Source organism: Ammospiza nelsoni, chromosome 15 (genome assembly GCF_027579445.1).
Source record: "Ammospiza nelsoni isolate bAmmNel1 chromosome 15, bAmmNel1.pri, whole genome shotgun sequence".
Lineage (NCBI taxonomy): Eukaryota > Metazoa > Chordata > Aves > Passeriformes > Passerellidae > Ammospiza > Ammospiza nelsoni.
The window spans coordinates 854,476-869,364 of record NC_080647.1 but is presented as its reverse complement, the minus strand read 5'-3'; the positions used below and the strand labels follow the sequence as shown (position 1 = coordinate 869,364).

Below are 14,889 nucleotides of genomic sequence, written 5' to 3'. Positions count from 1 at the left end.
CAGCTCAGCTCACCTGGGAGGTGTGGCCCATTTTTGCCTTCAGCTGCTGAGCAAAGATCTGTCCCCTCTTGCAATACTTACATTCAAGAGTGCTTTTTATTCATGTAACAAAGGCTCTTGTGAAATCACTTAGCAAAGCAAAGTGAGTGTCAGCTAGAAAAGTCTCTTCAGATGTGCATCCCAAACTAAACACAGGCTGAGAAATATTTAAATGTACATTTTGAGTAAGAGCTTTATTGTAAGTGCCTGAAGGAGATACCAGCTCTGGATATCTGTGCCAGCCATCAGACACCAGAGTCAGCTGCCTGATTTGTAAAGGCATCTAGGACCAGGTAGATGAATTCAAATCAAAACCCTTGTTAAGAATCCTGGCCTTAATATTGAAATAAAATAAATATCAGTGTCCCAAGGGAAGCATACAGTGAAAAACAGAATTAGGGACATTGTATGGGAGCCTGATCCACAGCTTGGGCCAAGGGTCCCTTCTGGAAGGGGAGGGCAGAGTTAGGCCAGGTTGTTGGGCATTTGCCCTTGGTCCCAGTGGGACAGGGTTTCACCCCTGGTGTCCTATAACAGCACATCAGCTCTGCTCAGCCTTTATTAAATTTTCTGTGTGGTAACGTGGTGGTTGTTTTTATTTTCTTTTGGTTCTGTTTGTTTTTTTAACTGCAAGGCGCATTTGTGTTTTCCTTGGTTTCTGCCTTTCTCTTTCTTGTACTGCAATTTTCTGTCTTTTGTGCTGTTGTGAACTAGGTAACGAAGCGCCTTCCTTCCTCAGGAACATCCACTATCTTCATGCTTTCTCAAACTTCCAGCAATCACAGCTTTTCTTGGAGTGAATAAGGTGATTTCCTTTCTGAGTCGCAATGTGTTGCTTGCTCACTGCTTTTTTCTTCTTTCTAATGCCTAACTCCTGAAAACCCCCCTTTAGATGTACTCACACAGCAGAACCTCGCTTTCCCCCACCTTCTGCCTTAATTTAAATCTTCTGCTTAAATATTTTGTCTGTCTCTTGCCCTTGGTCTCTTGCTGCAGCTCAGGTGGGTGAGCTGGTGGTGCTCAGGGTGTCCGGGTGAGGTGGGCACACACAAAGCTGGTTACACTCTCCTTCCCTGCTGTAGTTGTGTCTTAGTGGACCAGACAGAAGTGGGACAAGGTGGAATTAGTGTCGGTTGTCCTCTGGGTGAATTGTCAAATGGCTCAGGCTTGTCTGGCCCGGGAGGAGCCTCCCCAGTCCATCCCATTTCCAGTGCTGCTGTTGTTCTTTGTGTGAGTGACCAAGCCACAGCCCACAACCCTCACACCAAGGGACAGTCCTGGACCTGCTGACCGTGGGACTGCTGGGGTCACCCTCAGCAAAGCACCCTGATTGCACATCCCTGGTGTCTGGGTTCACTGCAGCTCCCCACATTACTGGCTGTTGTAAAACACCAGTTGTGTGGGGATAGGGATGTCTGCTGCTCCCTCAGAAGCACCTGCAGTGTGAATCTCCAGACCCTTTGGGGAGCAGGGCAGTTTCTGAGCACCTCCCGTGCCCGTGGCACTGCAAACCCACCAGTGCTGGTCACGGTGTGCTGCCCTGTCCTGTGAGAGGGGCTGTGCTGTGTGTCCTGCCCTGCTCGTGTGCTGTGTGTCTGTCTGTGCCAGGGGCTGTGTGTCTGTCTGTGAGAGGGGCTGTGTGTCCTGCCCTGTGGCACCTGTGTCACCAGGCAGGCTCAGGGCTGTGTGCTGTGTGTCTGTCTGTGCCAGGGGCTGTGTGTCCTGCCCTGCTCGTGTGCTGTGTGTCTGTCTGTGAGAGGGGCTGTGTGTCCTGCCCTGTGTGACCAGGCAGGCTCAGGGCTCTGTGCTGTGTGTCTGTCTGTGCCAGGGGCTGTGTGTCCTGCCCTGTGGCACCTGTGTCACCAGGCAGGCTCAGGGCTGTGTGCTGTGTGTCTGTCTGTCAGAGGGGCTGTGTGTCAGGCTCAGGGCTGTGTGCTATGTGTCTCTTTGCCTCGCTGTTGCAGAGCAGCAGGAAGGCACCTGATTCATTGTCGGCCAGACCTTCTGTCAGACCTCTTCTTTTAAGAACATTCTCAGATGAGTCTAATGTGTTGTAACAGGTACCCTGTCCTGAGGATTGGGATGGTTTTAAAGGCATTGATTAACCAAATGTAACCCCCTCCAAATCAATTAAACCGTGGTTCTTGTAATCCTCTTGGCTCTCGGTGTGGGGCACCTGTCCTTGTGGAATGGAGATGCAATGCTTGGGATGCATTTTAATTTGGGGATGTACTATCCAGCTTCTTCAGAATCCCATATCTGTACAGATCCTTTCAAGTATTTGGCAAAATGTAAACAAATCTCTCAATTTAACTGCTACTTCAGTCTAATATTAGCACAAAATTGAATGTGAGAGTGCAGCCTGAATCGTGCTAACACTGGTTATAAAAGCTGATACATTTACAGTGAAGGATGGAAATCTCAGTTGTTAAAATGATTCCAGTATTGCATCTGAATGGTACCAGAATCCCTTTCTCTAGGGTGCATGCTGCTCTGTCAGGTAGAAATAAGTATGTTTTAATTCATCTGCACAGATGGGTACTAAACACATGTACTTGTCTGTGTGTGTCAGCACATGGGACAGAGGCCTGTCTGGGTGTCCGTGTGTCTGCACACACACAGCATCCTCCTACAGGTTGATTTTAAACTCTGTAGTAAGCCAACAGCAGAATAAGAGAAGTAAAAGTGCCTAATTGAATTCACAATCCTGCATTAGGGGAGATGTTATGTGTGGTGAGCTGCAAACATAAACCTGCAGATTATCTACGAACCTCTCGCACCTCTGTGCCCAGCCCTGCTGCTAAAGCAGTCAGATTTATGGGCATGGCAGGGCCAGCAGCAGCCCTGCCGGCTCCAATGCAGCCAGCCCTGCCGGCTCCAGTGCAGCCAGCCCTGCCGGCTCCAGTGCAGCCAGTCCCTCCCCACTGACATTAGGTGGTGCTCTCCACCACCACACACTGCTGCAGACTGCTGTGGGAGTGGCTGCAGCAGCACAGGAGCTGCAGGGGACAGTGGGGCAGATGCCACTTTTGGACTTGATGCGGCATTTTGCAAATTGTGAAAATTTATTTGTCATCTGATTACTTGGTTGTGAATGATATTTGGCACTTTTATCATGGCCTAATTATTCTTCTTCTCCTATATATTTTATTTTAATAACCCAGGGAAAGGTTTACAGGTTTGGGAATGTAACAGTTGCAATACTTGTTTGTTTTCCTTCTGATTTTTGCAGGCTGGCCCCTTTGATCTGCCTGTGTTAGTGTCATACAAACGTATAGAGAATGGTTATGTGAAGGCTGAAGATGCTGTTACTAATCTGGCAGAAAGATATCCTCTCAGGATACCTTAAAGTGCTCCACACAAACGTTGTCGTGCTGTAGGAACCCATGGTTTTAACCTGGCAGTGACCTTTGATAGCACCAAGGACTGCGAGCAGCCTGCTTGGGAGAGCAGCCAGGGCACCGGCCCCAGGTCAGGCTTTGGTCTTGAGGCTTCCCTGCCCTCCCAGAAAAACCAGTTCTGCCAAATCCTGCATCATTGGAGCTGGGACAGCATCGTTGGGAGCTCACCCCAGCAGCATGGATCGAATGCAGGAGTGCAGTGCCAGCCCCATCACGCACAGGGCTGTGTGCCCGCTGCGGATCTGCCCCAGAGCAGCAGGGCTGCTCACGCTCCTGCTCTGCCTGACCAAAGAAGTAGCACAGACTCCAAGCCAGTGACATTCCCCTGCAGCCCTGAAGGCACTGGGACGAGGCTGCTGCCCTCACACAGGAGGTGGATGCAGCCCTGGAGCCCCTCTCCTGGTGCTGGTGCTGGGCTGTGCTGCCTCGCTGGCAGCTGCCGTCCCCAGCCACGGGTGCCCAGATGGACACGGCAGGATCACTGAGAATTCGGGAGAAACCTTTGTCCCTGTGTCCTGCAGATGGAGCTGGAAACAGTCTGTGGTCTGGCCACAGCAGTGGTGTCTGTGAAGACCTGCAGTGCTGGAAGTGCCAGAGCATCCTCTCACAAGCGGTTTGCTGCTGGGTTTGTTCCTGCTGCAGAGCGAAGAAAAGGTTGTTCTGTGGCTGTTTGTGATGGAAGGAAGCTTTGTGGGGGAAAAAGGAATCCCAGAAGCTGGGCTGTGCCAGACTCTGAGCCCCAGTGCCCAGGCTCCTCTGCTGTGCTTGCATTACTGCACTGTGCAGTGGCTCCAACACTGTAAAGGGTGAGGGACAGTGTGGTCCTTGGCTGATCCCAGGGACATGGGCTGTGCCTGTCAACATGCAGGTGTATGAAACTGCATCTTGAGTTATTTGCACTAAGAAAAAAGAAGGCAGTTTGAAATGGAATACATGAACCTGATTTCATTTTACATTTATTTTTAAATTGGCATGTTCTTTTCAAATCTACCTGTACCATGGTAGTAGGAACTTTCCTCTTTAGGTTCTGCACAGCAAAGGTGAGATGCCTGACTCTCAATATTTTTTTTTTGTCTTATACTTCATGTGTGGCAAGAGCAGCTTGTTTTGTTGTGTGAAGTCATGAGCAGTGGCAGAGCAGGCTGTGTGCCCTGCTGGGTGGTGTGGCAGTCCTGCCTCGTGCTGATGTCCCCCAGAGGAGCTGCGGGGAGAAGCTTGGGGCTCCTTTCAGAAGCAGCAAGCTCTGCACTGCTGCTGGGTTTGGCTCCTGCTCACTCAGCTTTGTGTCAACAGAACCATTTGGGACAGACAGAACATTCCCCTCACCAAATTAACTGCAGACTGTTAATTGTTGGAAGAATCAAGCCTTGCTCTCTGGCTGCCGTCCCTGCGGTTCGTCTGCGGCTGGTGCGGATCGGCTGCTGGCAAATCCTCTGGTGCATCGTGAGGAGGTTGGATGGCCTTACCTGAGTGGGAGAGGGCAGTGCACAGTCCCTGGGGCTGCCCTGCCCTCGCCCAGCACGGGAGGGGATGGATGGAAGGATGGACAGGAGCACTGTGCCATGCACTCTGCACTGGCCTCAGCACGAGCGGCGTCCGCGCTCGGCTCCTGCTGCATGCGGGGCAGGAGCTGCACTGCCAGCATGTGCCCGTGGGCAAAGCTCTCATCTCCTGCTTCTGTTTGCTTTTCCCATTTTCCTAGCTCATTTCACAGACGTAGAGTTCGACTTGCAGCCCTTGTCCCGTGCTCAGCTTTCCCTGCAGAAATGTGGTGCCTACAGATCAAGTATGTGATGAATACAATGGAGATGTGCTCTATATGCCAAATCTAACCATTCTCCTTAAATACACGGTTGCTGACTTGTGTTTACATAACCTCTGAAAAATGGGCACTAAAATGCCTCATTCCTGTGATTCAGAACCATTCCAAGCCTGAATGGTCCCACGCTTGACACCTTGCTTCTGAGTTTGTTTTGTGTCGTGCTCTGCTCCAGGGCTCAGAGTGTTCCCCATTGGTGTCAGTGGGAGCAGTGGAACCTGACGTGTGTGTGAACTGTTCAAATAGTCACAGAACCAGGATAATTCCTGCTGCCTGTCTCAAGTCAGAGCCTTCTGAGAACCAAATCTTTCTCTTGGCCTTTCCAAGTGTCCTGTCTCCAGCTGGAACAAGCCATTGCAATAGCTGAGCGTTCAAACCCGAGGTGTGCAGGGTGGAATTCATGTGGAATCTCTTGAATAGCAGCTCTTTTGGGGAAAATGCAGTTTTTCTTGGGTTTGGATCTTCAGGTAGTGCACTGGTGTGGGGCTGGGTGCCAGGACAGCCAGGCTGGCCCGGTCCTGCAGGAGAGCTGATCCTCGTCACCCAGCCATGGCAAAACCAGAATTCCAATTGCTGTGGGTGACTCAGGGGACACAGGAGCCCCTTCTGAGGCTGGAGAGGGCCAGGAGAGGCGCTGGTCAGGCTGTGAGGTGTGGGGCAGCACGGCTGCCGTGGCAGCAGTGGCACAGGGATGCTCTGGTGGGTCCCTGGTGCACTCACGGTGCCCTCAGGGACACTAAAGGTCAGTACAGGCTTTTCGGTGGAGAAACTTGAAGGAAAAAAGGCTGGGCTTTTCTCATCGTAATTTGTTGAAGTTTTATCACTGACTAGTGACACTGAAAGATAAGGAAAGTAATTAAGATTCCCTCTAAAACTCTTATGTGGTAACAGCGGAGCTTGGTGTAGTCATAGCGACTTCTCAAAAACTAATCCTAATCATTATGAGAATATTATAAATTACTTGGAATTGCATAAAAGCTTCAAATTGAATTTGTATACACACAGTTGAAAAACTTTCCTAATACTGCACCATTTATTCAATTTCCCAGCTATAAATTTTTTTAAAAAACCATGTAGTGTATAGAAAATGTAAATTATATACAGGCAATGAGCAGATACATTTTCAGCTTCTTGCAAAGAAAAAGGACTGCAACCTTACATTTTTTCACTTAAATGCAATTTTATACATTTATGTTGCTTTATATCAAGGAAATTGAATGTGAATGTTACCTTTTATGAATGCAACTTGCTCTTTTTTCATTACAGAAACTTTTGTTTGAAGTAATCAATAAACTTTGGTATGTTGTTCTGATTAATATATATTTGTTGTCTCTCTCATCTCCTTGGATACTCCTAGGGGTTTTCCAGGGCAGTGCTAGGGGCACAATCAGCATTTTCACATTGGGGTAGGTGCCAGCCAGGCCATGCTTGGTTGTGTGATGTGGAGCAGCATTTGCCTAAGGAAACACTGCTTGCTTCTCATACATTTTTATTTTTCCAGCAGCGTATTAGCAATTGTGGGTATCAGCTGCTGCGCATAGCTGGCTTGTGTGCTCTCGACTCATTTCCCTCAAAATGAACGTTTAATTATGAAAGTGAATCCTGTGAATTAAGTGAATAAATTGATTTAACTTTATAGAATAGGTGAACCCAGGGCTTCAGCTGACATTAGGAACTGATGTAGGTCCATGTGCCTGATTTCCATTCATGAAGTGTTTTCCTTGCTGCTGTTTTGGTTCTTGGTTCTGTGTCGTGCTTGTAATAAGTAATTTTTAGTTCAAAGCCTCAGAATACACAAATGGGGTTTGCAAAGTGCCTGGTGCTGGTGAGGTTCAGGCCCAATATTTGCATTGATGAAATCCCAACAACACGAGGAAACTGCTAAAGCACGACTCACAGTGTTTGTATAATGCACAAGAAATATATAGGCTTAACTTTCTTTTTAAGGACACGGGTCTGTTTCAAGCTGAAATGTTTGTAATGAGAAACTGACAGTTTGAAAAATTCTGTTTTGGCTGCTTGTGTGCCTGCAGCTCCCATCAGGCACCGCAGGACAGATGGCTGAGCTATTTAAAACAAACTCTAACCTTTCCTGAGTACTATTGGAAACCAGATACACGCATTGAGGATCTGAACAGCGGCAGGAGCGATAGTGAAACGTCTGCAGGGTGGGGAGGCTCTCTCTGAGCTGGCTGGCCAGGCTGGCAGCACAGGAGCTGTGAGTGTGAGCGATGGGCGCTGACCGCAGGGCACCGGTGCTCAGAAAGCACCAAAATCAGCGTTTCAAACACCGTGCAGCCCTTGTTGGAAAGGAGAGGCAGTGTCGTGCTGTACGGTGATTTTTAACAAGGACAGCAGGTTTTGAAGGTCAGGCTGTTGGCTTGAGAGGGCTCTTGGCACATGGAGGGGTCACGGTGTCCCTGTCCCTGCTGTCCCTGCAGCTGTTGCAGGACATGCAGCCACTGCTGCCAGGGGGCTTTGCTTTACATTCTCACACGTCAGGATAACCTGCTAAGCCGGAAAATGCACAGTGGCCTGGAGAAAGGGTGGGTGTGTGCACCTGAGAGTGCTCCTTTCCAAAAGCAGGAGCTGTGACAGCAAACAAGGCAGCTCTGACTGACACGGGGAAAGTGAGAGTGGCAGGACAGAGTGGAGCCCTTTGTTTTTATTTCACATTCAAGTAGGAGACATAAAATCCTCCTGATTAAACCTGTGCAGGTGTGGCTGGCTTCAGTGGGGCCAGGGTTTCTGCCAGGCTATGGAGGGTCTGCTCAGCCTGGACCAGACTGTAGTAGTACGCCTGGAGCGGGTGATGCTGCTGTGTGCACAAGAAATCCCCCTAAAGCTCATGAAAACCAGCCCGAGGTTAATTACTGTTCTGCACAAGTGGTGTGCTGTGCTGTGCTTACTCCAGAGGTGAGCAATCCCTTGGACATCACTCTGACTCTAACCTGTGTTTAGCCAGCTCTGTTTTTCCAGTTCTCAGCGCTTGACTGAACAGGTATTTTTGAAGGGTGATTTTTCAAATCTAAATAATGGCTCCAGTCTCAACCCAACCTTCTAGCCTTAACGTGGGAAAGGGAGAAAAAAGTTGGGTGTTTTTTCAAATTCAAGAGCTTCAGAATTTTGTTTGAGTGGGTTTTTTTCAGCCCCTGATCTGGAATTAATGAAATTAGTTGGAATTCTTCCTACACCTTCTCCCTAAGATTAGATTTTAAGGATGAGGCATTGCACCCACATGAAATAAATCTCTGTAAACAGGTGGTGTCACGATTTTCCACAGCTTTAAAGGGCCCTTGCCCCTCACACGCTGGTTTGGATGTGCCACCCTCAGGGTGCTGAACATTGCTATGGGGCCTGGACAGGAGATCCCTGAAAAAGAAACAGCCACGTTTCTGGCTGGCATTGATTCCTTTTTAATCTGTCTCCTTGCTGCTCCTCTCTGTGTTTAGCAGCTCCTGGGCAGGCAGAGGGTAACCCAGCTCCGGGGGAGCCCAGGGGCTGCTGGCACTGTGAAATGGGGCAGCTGGGGGATGCAGAGTGCCTTGCTGGGACAGCTGGGCATCGGTGGTGAAATGCCCCAAAGTGAGCAGCCAGGGTTCCACACTGAATCTCAGGGGCCGCAGGGGAAAGCCCCACGAGCAATTGCCCCATGAGGGAAAGCCATGAGCAATTGCCCCATGAGGGAAAGCCCCACGAGCAATTGCCCCATGAGAGAAAGCCATGAGCAATTGCCCCATGAGGGAAAGCCATGAGCAATTGCCCCATGAGGGAAAGCCATGAGCAATTGCCCCATGAGGGAAAGCCCCACGAGCAATTGCCCCATGAGGGAAAGCCATGAGCAATTGCCCCATGAGGGGAAGCCATGAGCAATTGCCCCATGAGGGGAAGCCATGAGCAATTGCCCCATGAGGGAAAGCCCCACGAGCAATTGCCCCATGAGGGAAAGCCATGAGCAATTGCCCCATGAGGGAAAGCCATGAGCAATTGCCCCATGAGGGGAAGCCATGAGCAATTGCCCTCCAGCCTGAGCTAGCCCAGCTCTTCCAGCTGTGAGCTGGCCAAGGCTGCCTGTGCAGGGTTCCTGCTGCCTGCAGCAGTGCAGCTGTGGCTGTGCAGGTCCCTGCAGCAGTGCAGCTGTGGCTGTGCAGGTCCCTGCAGCAGTGCAGCTCTGTCTGGCTGTGCAGGTTCCTGCAGCAGTGCAGCTCTGGCTGTGTGTAGGGTTCCTGCAGCAGTGCAGCTCTGGCTGTGTGCAGGTCCCTGCAGCAGTGCAGCTCTGTCTGTCTGTGCAGGTCCCTGCAGCAGTGCAGCTCTGGCTGTGTGTGCAGGGCTCCTGCTGCCTGCACTGGGGCCAGCCCAGCCCACCTGGCGCTCGAGCAGGGGCTGGGCTGCAGAGACCTCACCCAGATCCTGTCTGAATGGCTTTGCCTCCATCCGGAGAGCAAGAAATGGATTGATTGTGAAACCTTGGGGCTGACAGCTGCATCTTCCCGGGGTGGCTCCATTCTCCCCAAGGCGTGTGTCGGACAGCGGGTGTGTGGGGATGGCTCCCAGCTCCAGCAGAGCATCCCCTGCACAGAGCTGGGGCAGAACAGGGGCTTCCAGGGTCCCATTCTCCCTGGGCCGGGGCAGTTCGGGCCAGACAGCATTCCTGTGATAAGAACACCCCAGGAATGTGGCAAGGCTCTTTCTTGGCTTGTAGCCTTGTGTATCAGACTGATTTTTTCATCAGTACCTGCACAGGAACTGTTCCTGTCACACAAGGAGTGCTTTATGGCCAGACAGAAAATCATCTCTCCAAACTGTTTGGTAGTGAGAACCTGCTGTGTCACCCATGAGGAGCACTGGCTGATTGCGTTGTTTTTCCTTGAAAAATTCAGTATCAGTGTAAGAAGGGCCTACCAAAAGATGCTGGGGTTTATATTACCACTGTTAGACCACAGCTCTTTAATTAATAGCCCTGACTGCTGAAGTGTTGGAAAAAGGCTGCTATTATAGGAAAGAGCATAATTAAAAGGTCGTTTTGGAAAAACAGGAGCATCTACTTCTCCATGCTGCCTCCCTGGGCGGCTCAGGCTCCTGAGAGAATGAGCTGGCATTGTTGGAGCCTCAGCATCAGGAAAAGTGAGACCGATGGGTCAGCCCAGAGCTCTGGCCAGCACTGGCTGTAGCACAGTTTAATGTACTGCTCATAAATCGTTCAAGGAATTTGCTAGAATGCTGCTTGCAGAGGATGGAAATGCTTTTTTTTTTGTTTTTTTGTTTTTTTTCCCTACAGAAGTGCTGTAGGCACTAAGGCAGGGAGTAAATCCAGCTGCAGGGTGGTGTGCTGGGGGGCACTGGGTGTAGTGGTAAATGAAAGAGAAGAAAAAGAATAAAAGGGGAGGGAAAGGAAGGGGAAAAGGGAGAGGAAGGAAAAAGCAAAAGAGGGAACAGAAAGAAATACTGGAAAAAAGACTAAAAAGAGGGGGCAAAAGAGGAAAAATAGAGGAATGGAAAAAAGGGGGAAGGGGGAAAAGAAAAAGGGAAAAAAGAGGGGAAAAGGGAGGAGAAAGGGGGGGTCTAAACTAAAAAAAAATTAGGAAAAAAGGGTGAAAGGAAAAAGAGAAAAAGGAATCAAGAGTAAAAAAGGGGGGGGGGGGAAGAGGAAAGGGGGGAAGAGGGGGAAAAAAAAGCAGAAAAAAGGAAACAAACAAACAAATAAACAAACAAACCAGGAAGGAAAAAAACGGGGGAAGGAGCTAAAAAAAAAGTGAAAGAAATGCCAGGGGGCGGCGGTGCCGGTACCGGACCGGGGCGGTGCCAGTGCCGGTACCGGGGCGAAGGCGGTGCCGGTACCGGCAGCGGTACCGGGGGCAGCGGAGGCGGGGCGGGGCCGGAGGCGGGGCGGGGCCGGAGGCGGGGCGGTGCCAGGGGCGGGCAGAGGCGGTGCCGGTGCCGGTACCGGGGTGATGTTAGTACCGGACCGAGGCGGGGGCGGTACCAGGGCAGAGGCGGTGCCAGTGCCGGTACCAGGGCGGGGGCGGTGCCAGTACCGGACCTGGGCGGTGCCGGTGCCGGTACCGGGGTGATGTTAGTACCGGACCGAGGCGGGGGCGGTACCAGGGCGGGGGCGGTGCCAGTACCGGACCCGGGCGGTCCCGGGGCGGTGCCGGGGGCGGGCAGAGGCGGCGGCCCCGCCCGTCGGGCCCGGGGCGCGGAGCGGGCGCTGCGGGCGGGGAGCGCTGCCCGCGGCATGGCCCTGGCCCCGGCCCCGGCCCCGGTCCCGGGCGGGCCCCCGCCGGGCGGCACCTCGGCGGGGGACATGGAGCGCTACTACCGCCTGCTCCGCGCCGCCGCGCTGCTGGAGGCCGCCGCCGCCGGTGAGTGCGGGCGGCCGGGCCGCGGGCTCGCCGTGTGCGGGCGGCGGGCGGACGGCGGCTCTCCCGGGCACCCTGGGCGGCGGCAGCGCGGGTCCCTGTGCCGGGGCTGCCCGTCCCTGCCGCCCCATCCCTCCCCGCTGCCGCTGCCGCTGCCCGGGAGCCCGGCCGGTCCGTCTCTCGCGGCCGGCCGAGGGTTCGGCTGCCGCTCTGTTATTCGTTCGTGGATGCGTGCGAGCGGCCCCGGGGGCTCAGCACAGCCTTGTCCCCGCGCTGCCGGCGGCCCCGGTGTCACCGAGTGCGGGGCCGGGGCGTCCGGTGTGCCCGGGGTGCCCGACTGCGTGGCCGGAGTGCCCGGGGTGCCCGGAGTGTCCGGAATGCCCCGGGTGTCCGGGGTACCCGGTGTGCCCGGTACCGGCGGCAGGCGCTGCCGGGACAGGAGGATGGATGTTCCCCAGTGCGAGCCCCGGCGCCGCTCCCGCGGCCGCAACCGAAGAACTCTTCCCTGGGTGCTGTAGCTCAGCTCTGGCCTGGCTGCCCGTTCCGGGTGGGATAGATGTGTGGGAGCTGTGCTCCTCCGTGAGACGCCTCGGTCCCCTCCCGTGTCCCGAGCACCCCCGAACGCGCGGCTGTGTCGGGAATGCAGCGTTGTACTGAAGCCGCTGTGCTGCTGTGCCCGCACACCCTGAACGGGAGAAGCAGATGCAATCTGATCCCTTATCTCGGGCCGTGGCTTCCTCAGTGATGTTTCCTTTGGTGGACGGTGATCTGCTCAGAAGTTGTGTGGAGCCCTCACTTTTTCATTATTTTCCTGTTTTCCCGAGGGGAGTTACAGGTGTTCTTGCAGTGAGGGGAGTTACAGGTGTTCTTGCAGTGAGGGGAGTTACAGGTGTTCTTGCAGTGAGGGGAGTTACAGGTGTTTTTGCAGTGAGGGGAGTTACAGGTGTTCTTGCAGTGAGGGGAGTTACAGGTGTTTTTGCAGTGAGGTCTTTCCCAAACCAGGAGGGGAAGGGCCCCCTCGGGTGGCTCCAGGCTCACTGGAGGATGCCCACCTTGGCAGGAGTGGCAGCAGGCAGAGCCATCACTCCTGTTTGCAGCTGGTGGAGTGCTTGCAGCTGTGCTGATTACAGAGAAGACACACTGACCCTAAAAAGGCTCCCTGTCTAGTGCCAGCCCTCTTGCCATCTTTGCAAGGCACAGCTGGGGTGCAGGAGGAATCTGTCAGGGGTGGGTCACAGGTGAGGGCTCTACCAAGGTGCCACCTGCTTCCCAGAGCTGCTGTGTCCGTGCCCCTCTGAGGTGGTGCCACAGCACCTGCAGCTCTGCCTGCCCTGCCCACCTGCCCCGTTTCTCTCCCTGCACCCTGAAATGGGGCAGGTACTGTGGGCAGGGGTGTCACGGTCAGTTAGCAAAGGGTGCTGCTGGAATGGATGTGGTTAAATGCTCCCTGTGCTGCTGTTGGCATGGAACAGCATGGATGTGGTTAAATGCTCCCTGTGCTGCTGTTGGTGTGGAACAGCATGGATGTGGTTAAATGCTCCCTGTGCTGCTGTGGCGTGGAACAGCATGGATGTGGTTAAATGCTCCCTGTGCTGCTGTTGGTGTGGAACAGCATGGATGTGGTTAAATGCTCCCTGTGCTGCTGTTGGTGTGGAACAGCATGGATGTGGTTAAATGCTCCTTGTGCTGCTGTGGCATGGAACAGCCCCATGTGCTGCTGGAGCAGGAGCTGGTGCCACGGCCATGGGCACACAGTGGTGCCCGTTTGCTGTGAGCTGTGCACTGAGAACCAGGTGAAAGCAGGCCGTGGGTTTCTTCTGAGCATGGGCCCTCCCTCCCAACCAGCTTCTGGCAGATGACCTTTGTGAAATGGTCATACAGAGCCAAAATACCCCCACAAAGGCACACTTGTGTGGTTATAGCTGCAGGATCCGGACCCATGACTTGGCATCCACGCAGGTTCTGAAAATAAAACGTTGACAAAGAGACAAAGTTGAGTAAGGCTCTCCAAATCATGAGATTAAAAATAAATCAGAAGCTTTTTTCCCTTATTGCCAATTTCTGGGCGTTCAGGCTGATCTGGGACCGTGTTTTAACCATTTCCCTACATGCAGCAGTTCTGGAAACCTGTTGGCGGTTTTTAGTAGAAGGTGATTCACCCTTACCTGCCTTGGATAGAAGCCAGTGAAAATCCCAGGCCCTTTGTGGCCATTCCCATCTCTAGGATGTCTCGGGCTCCCCCAGAGCGTGGCAGAGCCCCAGCAGCCCTGGGCTGGCACCACCCAGGCCCTCGGGTGGCCCACGAGCAGGAGTAGTCTGGAGCACCCAGTAGTATGTGGGATGTGTTCCTCTCCCCACTGCACATTTGCTACAACCACTTTAATGGTTATCATTCATGTACCAGGACAAAAGTGAAGCGACAGCCGGGCTGCGTGGGAGGGAGCAACTGAGGTGTAAAACATGGTGGGGGAAAGAAAGAGTTTCCCAAAGAGCTCTGTTTGCCACTGAGCGAGAGGATGCTCGGAGACACAGAGTGCCGGGATGGGGTCAGAGCTGGGACACTGCCCTGCTTGTGAGAGCCTTTGTTAGTGCTGGTTTTGGCACGTGGGACTTGCAGGGGAGTCCTGGAGCCCCAAACCAGGCCCGGCCAGCCGCGTGTCGCTGTGACAGGGGCTCTGGGGACATGTGCTGGGCACGGGGCCCCGCTCAGCCTGCTCTGTGCCGGCCTCCCTCACGCTGGGCAGTGCCAGGGGAGGCAGGGTGAGGAGTGCTGCTGGCAGTGCTGCCTTGTTTTCTGCATCCCTTTTTGCTCCCAGGCCGTGCTGGGTTTGGTTTCAGGGCAGGGGTGAGTCAGGATGCCCTGGGCAGAGCTGTTCCCTCGCCCAGCACGGTTATCCTGCTGCTCTGGGGGTGTCTGTCAGGGCAAACAGGGGTGGCACAGCAGCAAGCACCAGCAGTGCCCTCCCCACCTCCCTTTCCATTGCACAGGAACACATCAGCTGGATCTGCAAATGTGCTTTTTCTTAGTGAGAGAATGCCAGAGTTGGGCATTTCCACTTTCAGTTCAGGAAAATTTGTGTTTATTTTCCCTTGCTGTACGGTAGAGTTTCCATGTGATGCCATTGGGGGAACCTGGCTGCATGGTTTAGTTTCTGGGCTGTGTCAGCTGTGAAAGAAATTGTTCTAGTGTCCTCAGTGAACTTCAGCTTCTCCAGGCAGCCAGTGGGGCCCAGGATTTACTGCTGAAATATCTCCCAGGAGTTACTTTGTG

General features: G+C 53.2%; 2 protein-coding genes across 6 annotated transcripts in view; both read left to right on the top strand.

Annotated features, from left to right (window-relative positions):
• ATP11C (ATPase phospholipid transporting 11C) overlaps positions 1-6,579 on the top strand; it is a 55,461-nt gene extending 48,882 nt beyond the window's left edge. Inside the window, exons 29-30 of one of the 3 annotated variants that reach the window (XM_059482707.1) lie at positions 2,004-2,099; positions 3,272-6,579. In XM_059482707.1, the coding sequence (XP_059338690.1) occupies positions 2,004-2,096 (93 nt within the window). In that variant the 3' untranslated portion in view covers positions 2,097-2,099; positions 3,272-6,579. Of the gene's footprint in view, positions 1-753; positions 845-2,003; positions 2,100-3,271 lie in introns of all 3 variants that reach the window. The other 2 variants (XM_059482708.1, XM_059482706.1) reach the window with 2 other exon arrangements.
• Positions 6,580-11,468: 4,889 nt separating this feature from the next.
• MCF2 (MCF.2 cell line derived transforming sequence) overlaps positions 11,469-14,889 on the top strand; it is a 47,508-nt gene continuing 44,087 nt past the window's right edge. For all 3 annotated transcript variants that reach the window (XM_059483110.1, XM_059483109.1, XM_059483108.1), the window contains exon 1: positions 11,469-11,621. In XM_059483110.1, coding sequence (XP_059339093.1) covers positions 11,495-11,621 — 127 coding nt within the window. In that variant the 5' untranslated portion in view covers positions 11,469-11,494. The remainder of the gene's footprint in view (positions 11,622-14,889) is intronic.